The sequence below is a fragment of the Chiloscyllium plagiosum genome, unplaced genomic scaffold (assembly GCF_037043375.1).
Source record: "Chiloscyllium plagiosum isolate Xiang-an unplaced genomic scaffold, Cpla_swu_hap1 HiC_scaffold_2, whole genome shotgun sequence".
Taxonomy (NCBI): domain Eukaryota; kingdom Metazoa; phylum Chordata; class Chondrichthyes; order Orectolobiformes; family Hemiscylliidae; genus Chiloscyllium; species Chiloscyllium plagiosum.
The window spans coordinates 123,208,103-123,231,903 of record NW_028270140.1 but is presented as its reverse complement, the minus strand read 5'-3'; the positions used below and the strand labels follow the sequence as shown (position 1 = coordinate 123,231,903).

Here is a 23,801-nt window from a genome sequence, read left to right as displayed (position 1 = left end):
CGAGAGTGAGTAGATGGTTCATATTTCAAGTTGATATTGATTCTTACAATGCTGGTTTAATGCTAATTTGTTGATACTGCCTCACCAGCCTTTAAAATTCCTATGTTTTAAGGAATATTTTAATTGCCCTCAATATCAAAAGTGTTGTAGGGCTTTCTAAATTATCGTTATTCCATAAAATGTTTTCTAATTTTTAATTTCACTTATAGTAACCCTAAATTTAGGCACTGAAGTTACTGTGTAGACTCATGTAATCTATCATCCTTCACACTCTTGGGGCGGATCATAATCTTGAAACTTTGCAATTTACTGATTAATGTTTTCGACTGTTATGACTGAATTGCTGTTTGTCCACGTTGAAATAAATAAAAGTAAGTTACTCGAAAAGCATGAGGTAAATTTGTAGCTTTGTGCTTAAAATTGTAGCACATAATCAAATGTTCCAAGAATGTTGATGCAGAAATGAATCATTTGAAGTAAATCTAAATCTTTCCCTTTAAAGAAAAAAAGCATCTGTTCTGTGCTCGTTGGGGAAAAAAAGACAAAAATTGTCTGGTTGTTTTCAACTTTACAATGTTTTCATCTTCAGTGAATACAGTAACTCTGAAAATAACAAGACCAAAACTAAATCCAAAAAGCTGAATTCTGCAACTTCCTCTGAGTCAGAGGATAGTTCTTCTGAAGACAATTCTGAATCTGAGAATGACTCCGACCCAGAAAACACGGTGACACAAAAGGTAACTTGAAATAAGCTTCACCTTATTGCTCAAGTAGACATGGCTTATTTTTAAAAATGTGATAGAAGTGATTGCTGCATATGTTGATGAAATTTGACTAAGTCACAAAGCAACATCTATGTTTAATGCTTTCCTTTTGGACAAAATTAATTTATATCTCTAGAAATGTAGAAAGAGCAGCATTTATTGCCCATTGCTGATTCCCTTAGAGAAAGTGGCAGTGAGCTGCTTTCTTGAATCCCTGAAGTCCTTAGGGTGCAGGGACAGCCACAATACTGTTAGGAAGGGAGCTGCAGGAATTGATCAGGCATTGTGCTTGGTTAACAATGATTCCTTGTTGGTTATAACCAGGAACATTTACAGCCTTCTAGACAATATGATCCAAATTTGTAAACTGTGTTGTTTGTTTTTAGAAGAATTTGGGAGAGTAATTGTCCAAGGTGCAATTTCCAGTGAGAGTGACTCTGACTGACTCAGCTAAAACATTTAAAGAATTTGTGGTTTTCAGAATAAGCCTACTAAATTTAGGCCCTATGTCCCACAGCCCATCCCTTCAAGGACCACCCACCTCATTTGGTATAGCCTGCTGCCTGCATGAGATATCTCAAACTCATCAAATCGGAGCAGAAACAAATCCTCCTTGATCATAAAACCTGACCTAAGAAGACCTAAATTTAAAATTTCTCAATTAAATTCAATAAATTTAATCCAATCAATTGCACTATCAGTTTCATTTTGTCCTCTTTATTTTAAAATTTTTCTCATTTCCATAAGTCTTCTCTGTATAAACCAATAAATCATAGCAGCTTGAAAGAAAGGTGTTGCAATAATAATGGACGATTCTGTTCTTGTTGATTTGAGTATGTTAAATTGTAAATATTCACCGCAAGAATGTTCACCCATAGAATGTATTTGTGGCACATATTTTGGAACTGGATAATGTGCCATTTTAAACCTGGTAATTTGTACTGAGATGTGATCAATGTTCTCCTAGTAAAGGATTCTCTTGGCAGCAGAGATTATACAATGATGGAATTGATGGAAATAAAAACTGAAAGAACTGTGGATGCTGTAAATCAGAAACAAAAATAAAAGCTCAGCAGGTCTGGCAGCATCCGTGGAGAGAAATCAGTTAACATTTTAAGTCAAGTGACTCTGAGAACTGATGTTAGCTAGGAAAGCTGAAGTGGAATTGGAGGACTGTCAGGTGCAATATCTGTCTGGTAATATTGTTACCTCTGGGTAAGAAGGGTCAGGTTCAAGACTCATGCCTTCTTTAGAGGTGTGTCATGTCTAAACAGGTTGATTTAGAAAATCTACAATGGTGGACTTTCACATCCGTTTTGACAGCAGTAAATCTTTAATTTAAAATAAAGATTGTTATAAAAGTGTGAAGACAGACCTGGCTGTCGTGGGCAGCATAGTAGGTGAGGAGACAGTAGAGAAGCAGTGGCAGACTTTTTAAAGTAGGATTTCAAAACACAACAATTACACCTGTGTTGGGAAAGAAAAACTGGGAAACATGCCACATTCCTGGCTGTCGAAGAAAATTAAGTATGGCATCAAATTAAAAGCAACGGCATAGAATGCTGCAAAGATTAGTGGGAGGCTGCACCAGTAGGAAAGTTTTAGAAACCAGTGAAGAATGACCAAAAAAGGCAATAGATTGAAAGAGAAAATAGGATGCAAGAGTAATTGAGCAACAAGTATGCAAAACAGAATTTGAGCTTCCAAAATTATGTAGAATGGAGGAGAGAAGCTAAAATAACATCAGACTGAAGAAACCAGGAAATGGTGGAGGCTTTGAACTTTCTTTTTGAGATGACATTAAAAACATTCCAATAGTAATATCAGAAAGTCAGGGGCACATGTAAAGTTGGAACTGAGTAATATCACTTGAGAAAAGTACAAGGAAAACTAATCTAGCAAATCCCCTAGAACTTGTAAGCTGGCTCCAAGGGACTTAAAAGGAGGTGATAAAAACAGTGGACAGATTAGTTATAATCTTCCAGAACACTCCTGATTCTGACAAGATCCCAATTGATTAGAAAACTGGATATATAGCATAATCCACTGATTTATGGTGGTCACACCACTGCGAAAGAAAGGGAATCTGATTACTATAGGGAGTTAAAACATCAGGTCAGTAGTACAGAAGGCCCTCAGGGCCTATCCCTCTTTCCATTTTAGATACTGGTGGGGCAGATGGTTTCTTGAGGAAAGTGACACTAGCAGTGTCTTACCTGTGGGGTTGGGGAATGGTGTGGTTGTGGTTTTGGGGACTGAGTGTGCAGTGGGATTGAGGTAGGGGATTCTATCATAAGGTGCATTGACAGATATTTCTGTGATTACAGATACGACACCAGGCTAGTATGTTGCTTCCTTGGTGTCAGGACCCCAAGTTGTCACTGATTTGACTACAGGATATTCTGAAAGGCCAGAGTTCTTGGTACAATAGTAGTAATATGGGTAAAAGTGCAATAGGGTCCGACAACCAGAATATGTAAAACTAAGAATAAAATGTAAAAAGCAGGACCTCAAAGGCAGTAATCTCGAGATTAGTCCCAACGCCATGCGTTAGCAAGACCAGTAGGCGAAATGGGAGAATTGATGGATGTCAAAGAAGTGGCTGATCAAATAAAGCTGTACAGAAGAGGACAACAAAAAAACTTTCCTGAAGTGTTAGGGAAACAAAGGAGAATTAAAAGAAAGCAATACTAGACCACAAATGATGCCAGGAAAATTAATGGGATTAAAGATAGATCCCGAGGATCTGATAATCTACATCCCAGGATACCAAAGAAGGTGGCCATTGAAAAGACAAGTGTATTGGTTCCTATCTTCCAAAATTCTCTTATCTCCGGAACGGTCGAGGCAGATTGGAAACTGAAAAATATATCCCTGCTATTTAAAAAACCAGTGGAGGACAAAAGAAAGCCAAGAATTACGGCTGGTAAGCTTAACATCTCTATTAGAGGAAATACTGAAGTCTGTTTTTAAAAAAAAGCTATGATGTTAGGATACTTAAGTTACCAATGTAATTACAGTTATTTATTTCGAGTTTCTTTTGGTGCCTAAATTGTCTAACAGTTGCATTGCAATTTACAAATCATGCTAGTTGCACCTTGGTTGTAGTATTATAATTAGCATTAGATTAAAGTAAACCGTGGGGCGGCACAGTGGCTCAGTGGTTAGCACTGCTGTCCCACAGCGCCAGGGACCCAGGTTTGACTCCAGCATCTGGTGACTCTGTGTGGAGTTTGCACATTTTCCCCTTGTCTGCGTGGGTTTCCTCCCACAGCCCAAAGCTGTGTGGGTTAGGTGAATTGGCCATGCTAAATTGCCCATATTGTTCAGGGATGTGTAGGTTAGATGCATTAGTCAGGGGTAAATATAAGGTAGGGTAATGGGCTTGGGTGGGTTACTCTTCGGTATGGACTTGTTGGGCTGAAGGGACAGTTTCTACACTGTATGGGTTCTTAAAAAAAATTCTAATTCTAAACCTTTTTTGAATATTGTCATTGATGTTGATCCAGTATAAGTTTCAGTTTGTCAATCATATACGTGTAGCTATGGCTGAATTTCATCACCACTGTAGTATCCACAAAGACCAAATTTGCTTCATAATGACATTGTAGTTCCTTTCTAAATATTGACTCCATCTCCAATTGATGCCCAATCTGATGTATTACCAACTTTGAAGCAGGTAGGCTTACTCTGGATGCTTCAGATTTAGTTTAGGCCTTCACATCTAATTTACATTTGCAGGTTAAATGTTAGTCCAAAGCAATTTCAGCTGTGCGCTGCTGTTAAAGTTTTAGACTGCTATGTAAAGAAACAATTTTTGAATGATGCTGGTGACATTTTATCAATTCAGTCAGGGAATTAGTTAAAAATCCTGTGCGAGCAAATATAATACTTCAAAATAACAAGGGAATATTCAGAAATCCCAAAAATTAATGAGTGGATATTTGATTATGACAATTTCTTTTCGGTTTTGTAAATGACAGTCATCTCTGTTTTAATGGCGTGCTTATAAGTTTGATGTTTGTGTTGAATGTTTTTAAGTATCGTGGATGGTAATGCACTGTTACTCAAAATATAAAAATCTTGTAGGGATTTTAAAATTTGAGCATGTTGCTATGGTGTACTATGTGTCATATGAAGAAAAGAGGAAATTGTCAGTGACATACAATCAAATGCATAATTTAACAAACCATGATAGTGATAAAGATTGTCTGATCATCAGAGGAAAAAAAGCAAGTTGGCTTCTTGGATGAATCTAATGTAGACACTGAGTTGAAAAAATAACTGATCCACTTTTTAAATATAAAGAAACAAATTGTCTATATCTTTCTGCCCGATTTGTTTTTAAGTGTGAACAAAATGATATCAGTGGGAGATCTGTCAATGCATTTGGTTTGTCAATGATTGTGTATAAATGTGGGCAGAGTAAGAAATAAAATTTGCACAGTAAAATACGATTTCATTTACCTTCTCAGCAGCTCCATTGCTCGTGCTGTGGTGTGAAATTTTCATTTTACACAGTTTGCAGGCAGAGCCTATGAATTATGCATTGAGCTAAAGAAATTCTCAATCTCCTGCTTTGTGCCATAAAAATGCATTTATCTAGGTTCCATCTCTATTACTAGGATGAATCTCAGATTCGGGAATATTTGATCGGATATGGTTTTAACTTCATTATTTGTTTCTGTTATTAAGCCTTTTCTGTGACGGTTACTTTGTCTGTCTGTCACAGAAGAATCTGGGTAGCTCGTGACTGGATTGTCATGCATTTTCCTTCTGTAATGGAATTTTTATTATCCGAACTCATGAAAATCGTTATATCTGACATTTTAGACAAATGCATTGGAAAAATACAAACATGAGGCATTTAATGTCTTGCAGGTAGAGTGTGCCTGTACGTCTGAGAATTTTTTAAACTCAGAATTAGTTTTTGTTAAATTTACAAATTCTACTCCTTTTCATATAATGTGAATTAATGATCCATTAAATGAAGGGAATTGTTATAAAATCATCTGTGAAATGCAACTTGGTGTGACTTGCACAATGACAATCCTTGCTACTGAGAATGAGAAAATGAATGTATCATAGGACCAGAAGTAAGCCATTCATCCCTTTGTGCCTGTTTAATCATACCATTAGATTGTGTCAGATTTGTACCATGACTCCATTCTAATTCAGTTGTGGCCCATGGAAGTATTCTCCCATCTGAAGTTGTGAATTTGTGTCCCAATCCGGTGGGTAGAGTCCAAGAGGGCGAAGAAGTGCATCGCAAAGGAGCGGGAGGTTGAAGAGGAAGGATGCTGTAAGAGGAATGGACCGGGAAGATGGGAGTGGGGGTGTGTAGAAGGGTGGTTTGTGGGATGATGGACAGAAGGGCACTTGAATGGGAGTGGGTTTTGCAGAAGGGCACTGCAAGAGAAGTGAAGATTAGGCATAAACTAACAAAGCAGTAACTGCCTGATTTAAAATTTCATTTTTTAAGCATGTGGTTGCTGTGTGTACAAAATACCCTGCAAGGACTGCAACAAACATTATATTAGACAAACCAACAGGAAACTAGCCACCAGGTTACATAAACACCAACTAGCCACCAAAAGACGTGACCAATTATCACTATCCATACACACAGATGAAGAGGGAAATCAGTCCAGTCAAAGAGGGACATCAGTTCAACTGGGACAATAATCCATTCTGGGACAGGCCAAAGAAAGAGACCGGTGGGAAATCCTAGAGACCGGAACTCCATTAACAAACATAGATTTGGACCCCATTTACCAGCCTCTCAAACAGAATCAGAAATGATACCACCTACCGCAACAAACCAAGGCACGTAAATAGTAAGTAGGACAGATTACCAACGGTTCACCGGAAGCCCACTGATGTTACCTAGCATGGTGATGAAATGTCTGAACACAAACTCACCAGCTCAGCAAACAAACAGACAACCCAGTGATATTTAATAGCTCACTGGCCATAGGCTAAGTGTTAGTTGACTGGAGGATAGTAATGTAGTTCCTTTATTAAAGAAGGGCAGCAGGGATAGGCCACATAATTACAGATCAGTCAGTTTGTCATTAGTGGTACAGAAAGTTTTGGGAAAATATTCTGAGGGACAGGTTTAATCAATATTTGGAAAAGCAGTGATTGATCAGGGATAGTCAGCATGGATTTGTTAGGCACCTTTTGAAAAGGTACATAAATATATAGATAAAGTCGCTGATGTGGTTTACATGGACTTTAGTAAAGCCATGACAAGGTCCCACATGCAAATTTGATTCAAAATGTAAGAGCCCATAGGATCCATGGCAAACTGGATCCTAAATTGGTTTGCAACTAGGAGGCGAAGAATGAGGGTGGAAGTTTGTTTTTGTATTTGGAAGCCTGTGACCAGCAGTGTACTACAGAGATCAGAGCTGGGAGCCTTGCTATTAATGACTTTGATCTGAATATATAATTACTAAGTTTGCAGATGACAAAGATTTGGTGTCGCTAATAAGGAGGATGGTCTCTGGCTACAGTCTGATATTGAACAGTTGGTAAATTTTGGCAGGCCAATGGCAGATGGAATTTAATCTTTATAAGCGTGAGGTAACATATTTTGGGAGGTCTAATAAGGGAAAGATATACACAATGAATGGTGGATTCCTAAGGAGCACTGAAGTAGATAGGGCCCTTGGTGTACAAGTCCATAGATCCCTGAGGTATCAGCACAGTTGGACAGGGTGATGAAGTATGCAGGATGCTTGCCTTCATCAGCCAGGGCATAGAATATAGAAGCAACTATTATAGAGCAGACCAAACACCCTCAAAATATATTAAGATGATAGCCTGGACCCAAATTCATTCTTCTGTTAAAGGTATGTGTAAGGCATTACATTCCACATGTGATTCAGGCAAACCACTTGACTTCAACCAAAACACACTTAAGGTTTACATTAGTTACATTAGAGTCATAGGGTCTGTTTGCATGCTGTACATCTCTTCGATCCAACCGATATCCCAACCCAATCTAGTCCCACCTGCCAGCACCCTGCCCGCACCCTGCCCATATCCCTCCAAACCCTTTATATTCATATACCCATCCAAATGCCTTTTAAATGTTGCAATTGTACCGGCCTCCACCACATCCTCTGGCAGCTCATTCCATACACGTACACCCTCTGCGTGAAAAAGTTGCCCCTTAGGTCCCTTTTATATCTTTCCCCTCTCACCCTAAACCTATGCCCTCTAGTTCTGGACTCCCTGACCCCAGGGAAAAGACTTTGCCTATTTACCCTATCCATGCCCTTCATAATTTTAAAAAACCTCTATAAGGTCACTCCGTCTCTGATGCTCCAGCGAAAACAGTCCCAGCCTGTTCAGCCTCTCCCTATAGCTCAAATCCTCCAACCCTGGCAACATCCTTGTAAATCTTTTCTGAACCCTTTCAAGTTTCACAACACTTGTTGTGGTTCTGTTCGCCGAGCTGGGAATTTGTGTTGCAGACGTTTCGTCCCCTGTCTAGGTGACATCCTCAGTGCTTGAGAGCCTCTGTGAAGTGCTTCTGTGATCTTTCCTCCGGCAAACAGAGCCACAACAACGAACACCCGAGCTACAAATCTTCTCACAAACTTTGAACACCTACGGGCGAGAGTCGCTAAGACAAGCCAGGAAATGGGAATCCTGTGCCAACTGCCTAAGCGTCACATAAGATATAAATGCTGGAGGAAACATCACAGAAGCACTTCACAGGAGGCTCCCAAGCACTGAGGATGTCACCTAGACAGGAGACGAAACGTCTGCAACACAAATTCCTAGCTCGGCGAACAGAACCACAACAACGAGCACCCGAGCTACAAATCTTCTCCCAAACTTTGTTCACAACACCTTTTCGATAGGAAGGACATTAGTTAAAATAAAGACAAAATAAAAACAATTCACTTGACTGTAACTCTATCGAAATGCTAAACAAAATAATATACATTAACAACTATTATTTAATTGTTCCAATATAGTAACATCCCACAAATACATTTGACAAAGGCAAATTGAGTAAAATTGTCTCAGGTGCAATTCTAGCAGCTGGTTGAGAACTCCAGCTTTTAGCTGTAACTGAGAACAGAATAAGAGTTTCCCCATCCAGCTTAAAGACCCCAGCAACTGTAGAAAGCTAAAACTAAAAATCCTGATTCTGTGGGAGTGTGACCCTACCCACTCAGGCTGCTTCGACTGTTACAATTTGTTTTGAAATACCCAAGCTCTTTCATATTGCTTCTTTTATTGGTTTTGTCCCAACTTTTCTTCATTTTAAAAAAAGGACAAGATACACCTCTTAAAAGCCATAGTATTGTTACACAAGTCCAGTTACAACTTTGTAAAACATTGGTTACGTCACGGGTGGAATACTGCGAAAGTTCTGTTCACCACAATTTCAGAAGGATATGACTACACTGGAAATGTGGAGAGGGTTGTTGCCTGTGATGAAAAGTCTGTACGATTATATTCCCTACATTGTGGAAACAGGCCCTTCAGCACAACCAGTCTACGCCGACCTCTGAAGAGTAACCCACCCAGACCCGTTTTCCTCTGACTAATGCACCTAATACTATGGGCAATTTAGCATGGCCAATTCACCTGACTTGCACATCTTTGGACTGAGAGAGGAAACCAGAGCACCCAGAGGAAATCTGCGCAGACACTGGGAGAATGTGCAAACTCCACACGGACAGTCACCCGAGGCTGGAATCGAACTGGGATCCTGGTGCTGTGAGACTGCATTGCTCACCACTGAGCCACTGTGCCATGTTCTGAGGAGAGACCGGAGAGGTTGGGGTTTGTGTACCTTGGAGCAGAGGGGGCTGAGGCAGGATCTAATTTGAGATATACAAAATTGAGAGAGGCATAGACAGACTGGATTATGAGAGTCTTTTCTTGATAGCAGATGTGACCTCTGGTCTTAAACACATGTTTAAGGTGCGGAGATTTTTTTAACCACCCAGAGGGTGGTAGAAATATGGAATATGTTGTTTTAGAGGGTGGAGACATACTCTTGCAACACTTGAGCATCTGGATGAATACTTTCTATGCCAGGACATAGGCTGTGGACCAAGTGCAGTTAAATGGCATTGTGTAGTTTGGTGTTCATTGGCCAACATAGACATGGCGGGCCAAAAGTTCTATTCCATATGATTCAATCCTGACCCCTGGTCAGAAGTGCTATTATTAAATAAGATGTTATTGGAAGCCTTACCTGCCCCTCAAGCTGGGCATAGTGTCATGACAACAAGAAAATGAAGTCTCTCTTGATGTCCAGCACCAATAAATCAGATTTTGTTTGTTATTGCATTGCTATTTGTGGGACCTTGTGTGAAAAGTGACTGCATTTCCGACACTAGAACAAAGAAAATTACAGCACGGGAACAGGCCCTTCGGCCCTCCAAGCCTGCACTGATCCAAATCCTCTACCTAAACCTGTTGTCTATTTTCTGAGGATCTGTATCTCTCTGCTCCATGCCCATTCATGTATCTGATTAGATTCCCTGCAGTATGGAAACAGGCCCTTTGGCCCAACAAGTCCACACTGACCCTCCGAAGAGTAACTCACCAAGACCCTTTCCCCCCACCCTATGTTTACTAATGTACCTAATACTATGGGCAGTTTAGCATGGCCAATTCATCTGACCTGCATATCTCTCGGATTGTGGGAGGAAACCGGAGCACCCGGAGGAAACCTATACAGACACTAGGAGAATGTGCAAACTTCACACAGACAGTCACCCAAGGCAGGAATCGAACCTGGATCCCTGGTGCTGTGAAGCAGCAGTGCTAATCACTGAGCCACCGTGCCACCCTACGGTTTACTTTAATGCTAATTATATTATTATAAGACCAAGGTGCAACTAGCATGATTTGTAAAATGCAATGCAACTGTTAGACTATTTAGACACCAAAAGACACTTGAAATAAGTAACACTTTGTGTAATTACATTGGTAGTTTAAGTATCCAAATATCACATCTTTTGACAGACTTCAGTATTTCCTCTAATAGAGATGTTAGGCCAATCAGCCGTAGTTCTTAGTTTTCTTTGTCTGCCACTGGTGTTTAAATGGCAGGGATACGTTTTTCAGTTTCCAGTTTGTCTAGATACATCTTAAATGAGGCTACCATGTCCACCTATGGAGTTTTTTCCACGTATGGAGTCAGCTATTACAAGGGGGCATAGCTTTAAATTAAGGGGTGGTAGGTATAGGACAGATGTTAGGGGTAGGTTCTTTACTCAGCGAGTCGTGAGTTTATGGAATGCCCTGCCAGTAGCAGTGGTGGACTCTCCCTCATTATGGGCATTTAAGCGGGCATTGGATAGGCATATGGAGGATAGTGGGCTAGTGTAGGTTAGGTGGGCTTGGATCGGCGCAACATCGAGGGCCGAAGGGCCTGTACTGCGCTGTATTCTTCTATGTTCTATACCACCTCCACTGACAACGCTTTCCAGGCATCCAAAGAACAAAGAAGATTTACAGCCCAGGAACAGGCCCTTCGGCCCTCCAAGCCTGAGCCGAGCCAATCCAAATCCACTGTCTAAACCTGTTGCCCAATTCCTAAGTATCCGTATCCCTCTGCTCCCCACCTACTCATGCATCTGTCCAGACGCATCTTAAATAATCTACCATGACTGCCTCTACTACCTCTGCTGGCAATGCATTCCAGGCACCTACCACCCTCTGGGTAAAGTATTTGCCGAGTGTATCCCCCTTAAACCTTTCACCTCTCACCTTGAAAGCATGACTTCTCGTTATTGAATCCTTCATCCTGGGAAAAAGCTTATCTCTATCTACCCCGTCTTCTACCCTTCATGATTTTGTAGACCTCAATCAGGTCCCCCCTCTTCAATCTCCTTTTTTCTAGTGAAAATAATCCCAACCTACTAACCTATTCAACCTCTCTTCATAGCTAGCACCTTCCATACCAGGCAACATCCTCGTAAACCTTCTCTGCACCCACTCCAAAGCATCCACATCCTTTTTGGTAATGTGGCAACCAGAATGTACAGTGTCTACCACCCTCTGTGTAATACCTTTCCACGCATATCTACCTTAAACTTTTCTCCTCTTGCCTTGAACTCATGGCCCCTAGTAAGTGAGCCCCCCCACTCTGAGGGAGAAAGTTTCTTGCTATCCACTCTGTCCACACCTTATGATTTCATAGACCTCAATCACTCCCCCCACACCCGATCCCCAACCTCCGTCTTTCTAATGAAAATAATCCTAATCTACTCAACCTCTCTTCATAGCTCGGTCTTTCCATACCAGGCAACATCCTGGTCAACTTCCTCTGCATCCTCTTCAAAGCATCCACATCCTTTTGGTAATGTGGCGATCACTGTATGCAGTATTCCAAATGTGGTCGAACCAAAGTCCTTTACAACTGTAACATGATCTGCCAACTCGTACTCAGTACCTTGCCGATGAAAGAATGTGTGCCGTATACCATCTTGATCTCTATCGACCTGCGTTGTCACTTTCAGGGTACAATGGACCTGAACACCCAGATCTCTCTGGACACCAATTTTCCCCAGGGCTTTTCCATTTACTGTATAGTTCACTCTTGAATTGGATCTTCCAAAATGCATCATCTTGTATTTGCCTTCATTGAACTCCATGTGCCATTTCTCCACCCAGCTTTCTAATCTATCTATATTCTGCTAGATTCTCTGACGGTCCCCTTCACTATCTGCTACTCCTAGTGTCATCTGCAAGCTTGCTAATCGGACCAGCTTTGCCTTCCTTCAGCTCAATTACAAATATCACAAACAAGTGGTCCCAACACTGTTCTCTGCGGAACATGACTGGTCACACTTTTCTCCATTTTGCTAAACTCCCTTCCACAATTCTAGGGGCAAACAAGGCAAGTTTGAGCTCTTGGAACCCTAATTTCATTCTAGCATGCCCCCTTCAAAAATTAATCATAGAATCCCTACAGTGCGGAAGGAGGCCATTCGGTCCATCGAGTCCACACCTCTGAAGAGCACCCCACCCAGACCCCACCCCTGCTGCCCTGTCCCCATAACCCTGTAGATTAGGGAGAATTTAACTAAACTTCTGGTTGCATACCTGAAAATTGCAACTTATAAGAACTTTAAACATGGCAATCAGTTAAAATTGAAGTTAGGTTCACTGTGACCTTAGCAGAAAAAAATTCCAATATTATACCCATTGTCTCTAAGGTGAAAAACAGTACTTTTAAATCACTAAATTCCCACACTGGTAAGTAACTGTTGAAGTAAAATAAATTTGAAAACCTGTTTTAAATAAGTAACATTCTACTTAGAACATCTTTTGGACCCTTGGCAGCTCCCCTGCGTTGTTTTGCTGTGGCGTCTCCACATTTCCGGCAGCTACACTGAGGTGAGGAGAAGAGGCCTCCAAGCTATCTCCATGCCAGCACCTTGCCAGTGAGGGCAGAGAGCAACTAGGTGATGATTGGTAGACAGGAGGGATGACTCTGTCATGTCTGGTTGGTGATTTGCAGTGGGCAGCCTAGGATCTGATGGATGTTGGCTCCCTGATGCCAACCTTGGTCAGCAGTGCAGCACAGGAGGCAGCTCCAAATAAGAAAGCTGGACACTGGGAGTGGAAGAAGTCATGCTAAACTAGTACCAGTTGGCTCAGGTAGTGTTCTCAAGATACTATTAAAAACAAGTGCTGAACAAGATTTCTGATCCCAGTATCTCAGCAGCATTGAAGCTAAATAGCACTAAACAAGCCAACGTTAAATGCACAGTCCCTGTGTATATTTCCTGCCGTTTGATGACCAAAATTGAGTCTGGAGCTCCATCCATGGTTTGTGCTGAGTAAGCTGCACACAGTATGTTACCGATCTCCACAACTGAGCAAGGAGACTTAGTCTTCACTCTTGGTCTGACCAGCCTCTAAGCTGAAACATTGGGTGGAATCTTGAGTCATAGGGGATCTCGTCATCCAGTCTTTACCAATGAAGGCTTGCAGACCCACATGCCAGTCAGGTAGTAGTGAGGCTGCCCGCAGGCCCATAGGCAGAAGTCCTGACAAGTGAGAGCTGTCAGCTTCCCATGCTTAGTAGCACCACTGAGCTGATGTTGGCTATTGGCAGATGGAGGTCTCAGAGAACCAAGTTAAGTGATTCGTTATTGAAGAACTGTTCTCAGGTTGCGGGAGGGGGGGGGGGGGTGGAAGAATGCTGGCAGCAATGGCACACTGTGCCAAATGTCCAGCGCCTTGATAAGGCACTGATTGCATCAAATACGTTATGGGAAAATATGTAGTAGAGCAAGAAGAGTAGAGAAGCTTTTTTTTTTTAAATAGAAAAAGACTGCAAAAAGTTATGGAATAGTTTTGGGAGTCCTCATGTGTGAATCACAAAAAGCTAGCATCCACCTTCAGTGGGTAATTGGAAAGGCAAAATGAATGTTGGACTCTATTTCAAAGGGAATAGAATATAAAAGTAGGGCGGTTTTGCTGAAACAAAGCACAACTAGAATGCTGTGAATTGTTTTGGGTCCTTTATATAAGGAACAATATAATGCCATTGGAGGCAGTCCAGAGCAGGTTCAGTACGCTAATTCTGGCTTATGGAAGATCTTTGAGAAGAGGTTGGGTCTTTTTGGAGTTTAGAAAAATGAGTGACCTTAATGAAACATAGAAGATTTGTAAGGGAACTGACAGAATAGATGAGGAAAGGTGGTTTCCCCTTGTGGGACAACTTCAGACGGAGGTTTTTATCTTAAAATAAGGGTCAAATAATCTCTGAGGGAAATAAATCGGTGGAATTCTGTATCACAGAGGGTTGTCAAGGCTGCGTTGTTAAAGACTGAGTGAGATTTTAAATCGGTAAAGGAATAAAGGTTAAAGGGAAAGATCAGAAAGTGGAGTTGACGATTATCAGATCAGCCAAGATCTTATTGAATGGGAGAGCAGATTCAATGGGCTGAATGGCATACTTCTGCTATGTCTTACCCACCCCCTGCAAGTGCCAAACCATCTACAGGGTAGAAGCTATTGGGAACAGCAAATTGCATCAAGCCTGTATGCCACTGGATTCATTGCAGCAGCAATGGGCCTTGGTCAATTTCAATTTCGTTGACCAGTTTCATGTCATGTGCAAATTTTAAAATTGTGTTGTATATTGCCAAGTCTGACGCATTAACAAATATCAGAGCCAGCAAGCGAGCAAAAAAATTATATTGATTAAAACACAATGTAAGTTATGAGTTATGACTAGGACTGAATAAAGCAGATTATTTTAAAAATTGTTTTGTCACATTTTGCATGTCTATTTCTGGGTTAGCCTGTGAATTTTGCCTTTAGTGTTTATACGAGGAGCATGTAATTCATCTACCAGACTGAAATTAATTCTTGGATTTTGTTTGTTTCATTTTCATGTTTCAGTTACTTAAGTACTTTACAGAAAGTGTGTGCCAATTTAAGAGTCTGTATTTAAGGATGTGTGGCTTTTGCCTTTAACCTTCAAAATCTTACCTCTGTCAAATTCATTTATTGAGTAATAAGACAGCATTTTAAAAATGATTATCGGATATCTGAATGCATTGACCTGTTCGTAATGCTGTTCAAGTTAAAACTTTCAAGAATATTGAGTAGCTTATTAAAAGTGGTCTATTAAGATGGATAATTGTCAAAAGTGAACTTAAGTTAATGTAATTGCAATTCTCTCAAAAACTCAAAGCGTACATTTGTTCCTTTATACGTTTGTCTTCAAAGGTCCATGCTATATTTGTCAAGACATGTCTGCTTTAGTGAAGAAATATGTGCCTTGAAATTTTAATAACTTAAAAATATACATATCGTAGCCAATGTTTTACTGAAGAGAGCTGTCTTGTGGAATGTTGTTTTAGACTTTGCTTTCAACCATCAACTTTTTTTCTTTGCCCAACCAGCTGAAAGTGTGTGCAGGCAGCAAGGTATTTTCTGACTGACAGACTCAACAGTCTATCCCTTTCACCAATGTGATGCAAAGATTAAGAAAGAAACAGTGAAGGACATGGGGTGATTTGAGGCAGGTTTGGTATTTTAACAAAAGGATAGAGACTGGGCAAGAGAGAGATTTGACTAAAGGAGTAAGGGAAAGTAATAAACAATTTACGCCATCAAAAATAAGATTGCAGAGTTTAAATTCTTCCTTTCCTGGATAGAAAAGTTAAGTGGTTTGCATTGAGTGGCAGCTCAAACCTTCAACCATGAACTTGATTAATATTTGCATCAATTCGGGAAACTTGCGTGATGGTTGAGGGTGAGTAGCCATTTTCATAAGAATGGCACAAAATGTCAAAAGGAATTCACAGGCTGTCTCTTCCTCATTATAAATTGCTGAACAATGCACACATTAATAAGTGTGCGCTGTGAAACTGTTAGGATGCCAGCAGAATGTGGACCAATATCCCATAACTGGCTACCATAATTGATTATCGCTCGTCAATCTCTCTACAGTCTTTAAAATTGTCAATGACCCCATTCTTCTGTCACTCTCTCTTCCATCTCACTGGCTCTGCCTTCATTTTATTACATGATTGTGAACTATTTGTCATTGGACATCTCCAGTTAGGACTTCTCTTCCTCCTTGAATATGGTTATTTTTGGAGTACACCTGTGGTTTCAGCCTTGGATCCTTTCATTTGCTCATCAGTAATTTGCTCATGACAACATCATGAGCATACATGAGGTTAGATTCTGTAAATATTTATCAGGACCCTTGCTTCTATTAATTCAGTAATTGCATCGCACCTGACCCCATGTCCTTTCCGGAACACCCCACTAATTTACATTTACATAGTGTTATGTTCATTTGTTCCATACTTTTATCATTGCCAAGACTCAACAATTCAATAATTTCTGGTCCATTTCCCACTCTCCACCCTCTGTAACCAAAGCTCAGAAAACATTTTACATTTGGTACCTTCTCCTGCACCAAGTCCCACTTTCACATTACCACTGTCCTCAAATTTATCAAATTAAAAATTCTCATACTTGTGCTTAATTCCCTTCACAGGCTAGCCCTCCTGATCCGCTTCATCCTACCTAACATTTCATCTCTCTGACCACTTGTGGATGGCCCTTTACTTGCCCTTCTAGTGTTTCCGGTGTCTTCAATTGCTGAGGCCTCATGATTTGGAATTCCCTTTCTAAACCTTTTTCTCTTCTTCCCTACTTCTTTGACCTGACATTTTCCTCACTGATGTTTCTTTCTTTGAGTTATTTTAGTTGCACTTCTGTGAAATACTCTGGGACATTTTTCAATTTTAAACTTGTACATATCTACAAATTGTGATATTATCCTCACCCTGAACTCCCCTTCCCTCTCCCCTCCCCTTCCCTCTCCCCTCCCCTTCCCTCTCCCCTCCCCTTCCCTCTCCCCTCCCCTTCCCTCTCCCCTCCCCTTCCCTCTCCCCTCCCCTTCCCTCTCCCCTTCCCTCTCCCCTTCCCTCTCCCCTTCCCTCTCCCCTTCCCTCTCCCCTTCCCTCTCCCCTTCCCTCTCCCCTCCCCTCTCCCCTCCCCTCTCCCCTCCCCTCTCCCCTCCCCTCTCCCCTCCCCTCTCCCCTCCCCCCTCCCCCCTCCCCTCTCCCCTCCCCTCCCCTCCCCTCCCCTCCCCTCCCCTCCCCTCTCCCCTCCCCTCCCCTCTCCCCTCTCCCCTCTCCCCTCTCCCCTCCCCTCTCCCCTCCCCTCTCCCCTCCCCTCTCCCCTCCCCTCTCCCCTCCCCTCTCCCCTCCCCTCTCCCCTCCCCTCTCCCCTCCCCTCTCCCCTCCCCTCTCCCCTCCCCTCTCCCCTCCCCTCTCCCCTCCCCTCCCCCTCTCCCCTCCCCCCTCTCCCCTCCCCCCTCTCCCCTCCCCCCTCTCCCCTCCCCCCTCTCCCCTCCCCTCTCTCCCCTCCCCTCTCTCCCCTCCCCTCTCTCCCCTCCCCTCTCTCCCCTCCCCTCTCTCCCCTCCCCTCTCTCCCCTCCCCTCTCTCCCCTCCCCTCTCTCCCCTCCCCTCTCTCCCCTCCCCTCTCTCCCCTCCCCTCTCTCCCCTCCCCTCTCTCCCCTCCCCTCTCTCCCCTCCCCTCTCTCCCCTCCCCTCTCTCCCCTCCCCTCTCTCCCCTCCCCTCTCTCCCCTCCCCTCTCTCCCCTCCCCTCTCTCCCCTCCCCTCTCTCCCCTCCCCTCTCTCCCCTCTCTCCCCTCCCCTCTCTCCCCTCCCCTCTCTCCCCTCCCCCCCCTCTCCCCTCCCCCCTCTCCCCTCCCCCCCCTCTCCCCTCCCCTCTCTCCCCTCCCCTCTCTCCCCTCCCCTCTCTCCCCTCCCCTCTCTCCCCTCCCCTCTCTCCCCTCCCCTCTCTCCCCTCCCCTCTCTCCCCTCCCCTCTCTCCCCTCCCCTCTCTCCCCTCCCCTCTCTCCCCTCCCCTCTCTCCCCTCCCCTCTCTCCCCTCCCCTCTCTCCCCTCCCCTCTCTCCCCTCCCCTCTCTCCCCTCCCCTCTCTCCCCTCCCCTCTCTCCCCTCCCCTCTCTCCCCTCCCCTCTCTCCCCTCCCCTCTCTCCCCTCTCTCCCCTCTCTCCCCTCTCTCCCCTCTCTCCCCTCCCCTCTCTCCCCTCCCCTCTCTCCCCTCCCCTCTCTCCCCTCCCCTCTCTCCCCTCCCCTCTCTCCCCTCCCCTCTCTCCCCTCCCCTCTCTCCCCTCCCCTCTCTCCCCTCCCCTCTCTCCCCTCCCCTCTCTCCCCTCCCCTCTCTCCCCTCCCCTCTCTCCCCTCCCCTCTCTCCCCTCCCCTCTCTCCCCTCCCCTCTCTCCCCTCCCCTCTCTCCCCTCCCCTCTCTCCCCTCCCCTCTCTCCCCTCCCCTCTCTCCCCTCCCCTCTCTCCCCTCCCCTCTCTCCCCTCCCCTCTCTCCCCTCCCCTCTCTCCCCTCCCCTCTCTCCCCTCCTCTCCCCTCCCCTCCTCTCCCCTCCTCTCCCCTCCTCTCCCCTCTTCTCCCCTCCCTCCTCCCCTTCTCCCCTCCCCTCCCCTCTCCCCTCCCCCCTCTCCCCTCCCCTCTCTCCCCTCCCCTCTCTCCCCTCCCCTCTCTCCCCTCCCCTCTCTCCCCTCCCCTCTCTCCCCTCCCCTCTCTCCCCTCCCCTCTCTCCCCTCCCCTCTCTCCCCTCCCCTCTCTCCCCTCCCCTCTCTCCCCTCCCCTCTCTCCCCTCCCCTCTCTCCCCTCCCCTCTCTCCCCTCCCCTCTCTCCCCTCCCCTCTCTCCCCTCCCCTCTCTCCCCTCCCCTCCCTCCCCTCCCCTCCTCTCCCCCCTCCCCTGTCCCCCCTCTCCCCCCTCCCCTGTCCCCCCTCCCCTGTCCCCCCTCCCCTGTCCCCCCTCCCCTGTCCCCCCTCCCCTGTCCCCCCTCCCCTGTCCCCCCTCCCCTGTCCCCCCTCCCCTGTCCCCCCTCCCCTGTCCCCCCTCCCCTGTCTCCTCTCCCCTCCCCTGTCTCCTCTCCCCTCCCCTGTCTCCTCTCCCCTCCCCTGTCTCCTCTCCCCTCCCCTGTCTCCTCTCCCCTCCCCTGTCTCCTGTCTCCCCTCCCCTGTCCCCTGTCTCCCCTCCCCTGTCCCCTGTCTCCCCTCCCCTGTCCCCTGTCTCCCCTCCCCTGTCCCCTGTCTCCCCTCCCCTGTCCCCTGTCTCCCCTCCCCTGTCCCCTGTCTCCCCTCCCCTGTCCCCTGTCTCCCCTCCCCTGTCCCCTGTCTCCCCTCCCCTGTCCCCTGTCTCCCCTCCCCTGTCCCCTGTCTCCCCTCCCCTGTCCCCTGTCTCCCCTCCCCTGTCCCCTGTCTCCCCTCCCCTCCCCTGTCCCCCCTCCCCTGTCCCCCCTCCCCTGTCCCCCCTCCCCTGTCCCCCCTCCCCTGTCCCCCCTCCCCTGTCCCCCCTCCCCTGTCCCCCCTCCCCTGTCCCCCCTCCCCTGTCCCCCCTCCCCTGTCCCCCCTCCCCTGTCCCCCCTCCCCTGTCCCCCCTCCCCTGTCCCCCCTCCCCTGTCCCCCCTCCCCTGTCTCCCCTCCCCTGTCCCCCGTCCCCTGTCTCCCCTCCCCTCCCCTGTCTCCCCTCCCCTCCCCTGTCTCCCCTCCCCTCCCCTGTCTCCCCTCCCCTCCCCTGTCTCCCCTCCCCTCCCCTGTCTCCCCTCCCCTCCCCTGTCCCCTCCCCTCCCCTGTCCCCTGTCCCCTGTCTCCCCTCCCCTGTCCCCTGTCTCCCCTCCCCTGTCCCCTGTCTCCCCTCCCCTGTCCCCTGTCCCCCCTCCCCTGTCCCCCCTCCCCTGTCCCCTGTCCCCCCTCCCCTGTCCCCTGTCCCCCCTCCCCTGTCCCCTGTCCCCCCTCCCCTGTCCCCTGTCCCCCCTCCCCTGTCCCCTGTCCCCCCTCCCCTGTCCCCTGTCCCCCCTCCCCTGTCCCCTGTCCCCCCTCCCCTGTCCCCTGTCCCCCCTCCCCTGTCCCCTGTCCCCCCTCCCCTGTCCCCTGTCCCCCCTCCCCTGTCCCCCCTCCCCTGTCCCCTGTCCTCCCTCCCCTGTCCCCTGTCCTCCCTCCCCTGTCCCCTGTCCTCCCTCCCCTGTCCCCTGTCTCCCCTCCCCTGTCCCCTGTCTCCCCTCCCCTGTCCCCTGTCTCCCCTCCCCTGTCCCCTGTCCCCCCTCCCCTGTCCCCTGTCTCCCCTCCCCTGTCTCCCCTCCCCTGTCCCCTGTCCCCCCTCCCCTGTCCCCTGTCTCCCCTCCCCTGTCTCCCCTCCCCTGTCCCCTGTCCCCCCTCCCCTCCCCTGTCTCCCCTCCCCTCCCCTGTCTCCCCTCCCCTGTCCCCTGTCCCCCCTCCCCTCCCCTGTCTCCCCTCCCCTCCCCTGTCTCCCCTCCCCTCCCCTGTCTCCCCTCCCCTCCCCTGTCTCCCCTCCCCTCCCCTGTCTCCCCTCCCCTCCCCTGTCTCCCCTCCCCTCCCCTGTCTCCCCTCCCCTCCCCTGTCTCCCCTCCCCTCCCCTGTCTCCCCTCCCCTCCCCTGTCTCCCCTCCCCTCCCCTGTCCCCTCTCTCCCCTCCCCTGTCCCCTGTCCCCCCTCCCCTGTCCCCTGTCCCCCCTCCCCTGTCCCCTGTCCCCCCTCCCCTGTCTCCCCTCCCCTGTCCCCTGTCCCCCCTCCCCCGTCCCCTGTCTCCTGTCCCCTGTCCCCCCTCCCCTGTCCCCCCTCCCCTGTCCCCTGTCCCCCCTCCCCTGTCCCCTGTCCCCCCTCCCCTGTCCCCTGTCCCCCCTCCCCTGTCCCCTGTCCCCCCTCCCCTGTCCCCTGTCTCCTATCCCCTGTCCCCCCTCCCCTGTCCCCTGTCTCCCCTCCCCTGTCTCCCCTCCCCTGTCTCCCCTCCCCTGTCCCCTGTCTCCCCTCCCCTGTCCCCTGTCTCCCCTCCCCTGTCCCCTGTCTCCCCTCCCCTGTCCCCTGTCTCCCCTCCCCTGTCCCCTGTCTCCCCTCCCCTGTCCCCTGTCTCCCCTCCCCTGTCCCCTGTCTCCCCTCCCCTGTCCCCTGTCTCCCCTCCCCTGTCCCCTGTCTCCCCTCCCCTGTCCCCTGTCTCCCCTCCCCTGTCCCCTGTCTCCCCTCCCCTGTCCCCTGTCTCCCCTCCCCTGTCCCCTGTCTCCCCTCCCCTGTCCCCTGTCTCCCCTCCCCTCCCCTGTCTCCCCTCCCCTCCCCTGTCTCCCCTCCCCTCCCCTGTCTCCCCTCCCCTCCCCTGTCTCCCCTCCCCTCCCCTGTCTCCCCTCCCCTCCCCTGTCTCCCCTCCCCTCCCCTCCCCTGTCCCCTCTCTCCCCTCCCCTGTCCCCTGTCCCCCCTCCCCTGTCCCCTGTCTCCCCTCCCCTGTCTCCCCTCCCCTGTCCCCTGTCTCCCCTCCCCTGTCCCCTGTCTCCTGTCCCCTGTCCCCCCTCCCCTGTCTCCCCTCCCCTGTCCCCTGTCCCCCCTCCCCTGTCCCCTGTCCCCCCTCCCCTGTCCCCTGTCTCCTATCCCCTGTCCCCCCTCCCCTGTCCCCTGTCTCCCCTCCCCTGTCTCCCCTCCCCTGTCTCCCCTCCCCTGTCTCCCCTCCCCTGTCTCCCCTCCCCTGTCTCCCCTCCCCTGTCCCCTGTCTCCCCTCCCCTGTCCCCTGTCTCCCCTCCCCTGTCCCCTGTCTCCCCTCCCCTGTCCCCTGTCTCCCCTCCCCTGTCCCCTGTCCCCCCTCCCCTGTCCCCTGTCCCCCCTCCCCTGTCCCCTGTCTCCTATCCCCTGTCCCCCCTCCCCTGTCCCCTGTCTCCCCTCCCCTGTCTCCCCTCCCCTGTCCCCTGTCTCCCCTCCCCTGTCCCCTGTCTCCCCTCCCCTGTCCCCTGTCTCCCCTCCCCTGTCCCCTGTCTCCCCTCCCCTGTCCCCTGTCTCCCCTCCCCTGTCCCCTGTCTCCCCTCCCCTGTCCCCTGTCCCCCCTCCCCTGTCCCCTGTCCCCCCTCCCCTGTCCCCTGTCCCCCCTCCCCTGTCCCCTGTCCCCCCTCCCCTGTCCCCTGTCCCCCCTCCCCTGTCCCCTGTCCCCCCTCCCCTGTCCCCTGTCCCCCCTCCCCTGTCCCCTGTCCCCCCTCCCCTGTCCCCTGTCCCCCCTCCCCTGTCCCCTGTCCCCCCTCCCCTGTCCCCTGTCCCCCCTCCCCTGTCCCCTGTCCCCCCTCCCCTCCCCTGTCTCCCCTCCCCTCCCCTGTCTCCCCTCCCCTCCCCTGTCTCCCCTCCCCTCCCCTGTCTCCCCTCCCCTCCCCTCTCCCCCCTCCCCTCTCCCCCCTCCCCTCTCCCCCCTCCCCTCTCCCCCCTGTCCTCTCCCCCCTCCCCCCCCCTGTCCTCTCCCCTCCCCTGTCCCCTCCCCTCCCCTGTCCCCTCCCCTCCCCTGTCCCCTCCCCTCCCCTGTCCCCTCCCCTCCCCTGTCCCCTCCCCTCCCGTGTCCCCTCCCCTCCCGTGTCCCCTCCCCTCCCGTGTCCCCTCCCCTCCCGTGTCCCCTCCCCTCCCGTGTCCCCTCCCCTCCCGTGTCCCCTCCCCTCCCGTGTCCCCTCCCCTCCCGTGTCCCCTCCCCTCCCGTGTCCCCTCCCCTCCCGTGTCCCCTCCCCTCCCGTGTCCCCTCCCCTCCCGTGTCCCCTCCCCTCCCCTCCCCTCTCCCCTCTCCCCTCTCCCCTCTCCCCTCTCCCCTCTCCCCTCTCCCCTCTCCCCTTCTCTCCCCTCTCCCCTCTCCCCTCTCCCCTCTCCCCTGTCTCTCCTCTCCCCTGTCTCTCCTCTCCCCTGTCTCTCCTCTCCCCTGTCTCCCCTCTCCCCTGTCTCCCCTCTCCCCTGTCTCCCCTCTCCCCTGTCTCCCCTCTCCCCTGTCTCCCCTCTCCCCTTCTCCCCTCTCCCCTGTCTCTCCTCTGCCCTGTCTCCCCTCTCCCCTGTCTCCCCTCTCCCCTGTCTCCCCTCTCCCCTGTCTCCCCTCTCCCCTGTCTCCCCTCTCCCCTGTCTCCCCTCTCCCCTGTCTCCCCTCTCCCCTGTCTCCCCTCTCCCCTGTCTCCCCTCTCCCCTGTCTCCCCTCTCCCCTTCTCTCCCCTCTCCCCTCTCCCCTTCTCTCCCCTCTCCCCTCTCCCCTCTCCTCTCCCCTGTCTCCCCTCTCCCCTGTCTCCCCTCTCCCCTGTCTCCCCTCTCCCCTGTCTCCCCTCTCCCCTGACTCCCCTCTCCCCTGACTCCCCTCTCCCCTGACTCCCCTCTCCCCTGTCTCCCCTCTCCCCTGTCTCCCCTCTCCCCTGTCTCCCCTCTCCCCTGTCTCCCCTCTCCCCTGTCTCCCCTCTCCCCTGTCTCCCCTCTCCCCTGTCTCCCCTCTCCCCTGTCTCCCCTCTCCCCTGTCTCCCCTCTCCCCTGTCTCCCCTCTCCCCTGTCTCCCCTCTCCCCTGTCTCCCCTCTCCCCTGTCTCCCCTCTCCCCTGTCTCCCCTCTCCCCTGTCTCCCCTCTCCCCTGTCTCCCCTCTCCCCTGTCTCCCCTCTCCCCTGTCTCCCCTCTCCCCTGTCTCCCCTCTCCCCTGTCTCCCCTCTCCCCTGTCTCCCCTCTCCCCTGTCTCCCCTCTC

At 49.6% G+C, this 23,801-nt stretch overlaps 1 protein-coding gene across 3 annotated transcripts in view; it reads left to right on the top strand.

The window, feature by feature from the left end:
* Positions 1-23,801, top strand: part of ap3b1a (adaptor related protein complex 3 subunit beta 1a) — a 315,493-nt gene that overhangs the window by 193,093 nt on the left and 98,599 nt on the right. For all 3 annotated transcript variants that reach the window (XM_088000361.1, XM_088000365.1, XM_088000372.1), the window contains one exon: positions 590-737. In XM_088000361.1, coding sequence (XP_087856487.1) covers positions 590-737 — 148 coding nt within the window. The remainder of the gene's footprint in view (positions 1-589; positions 738-23,801) is intronic.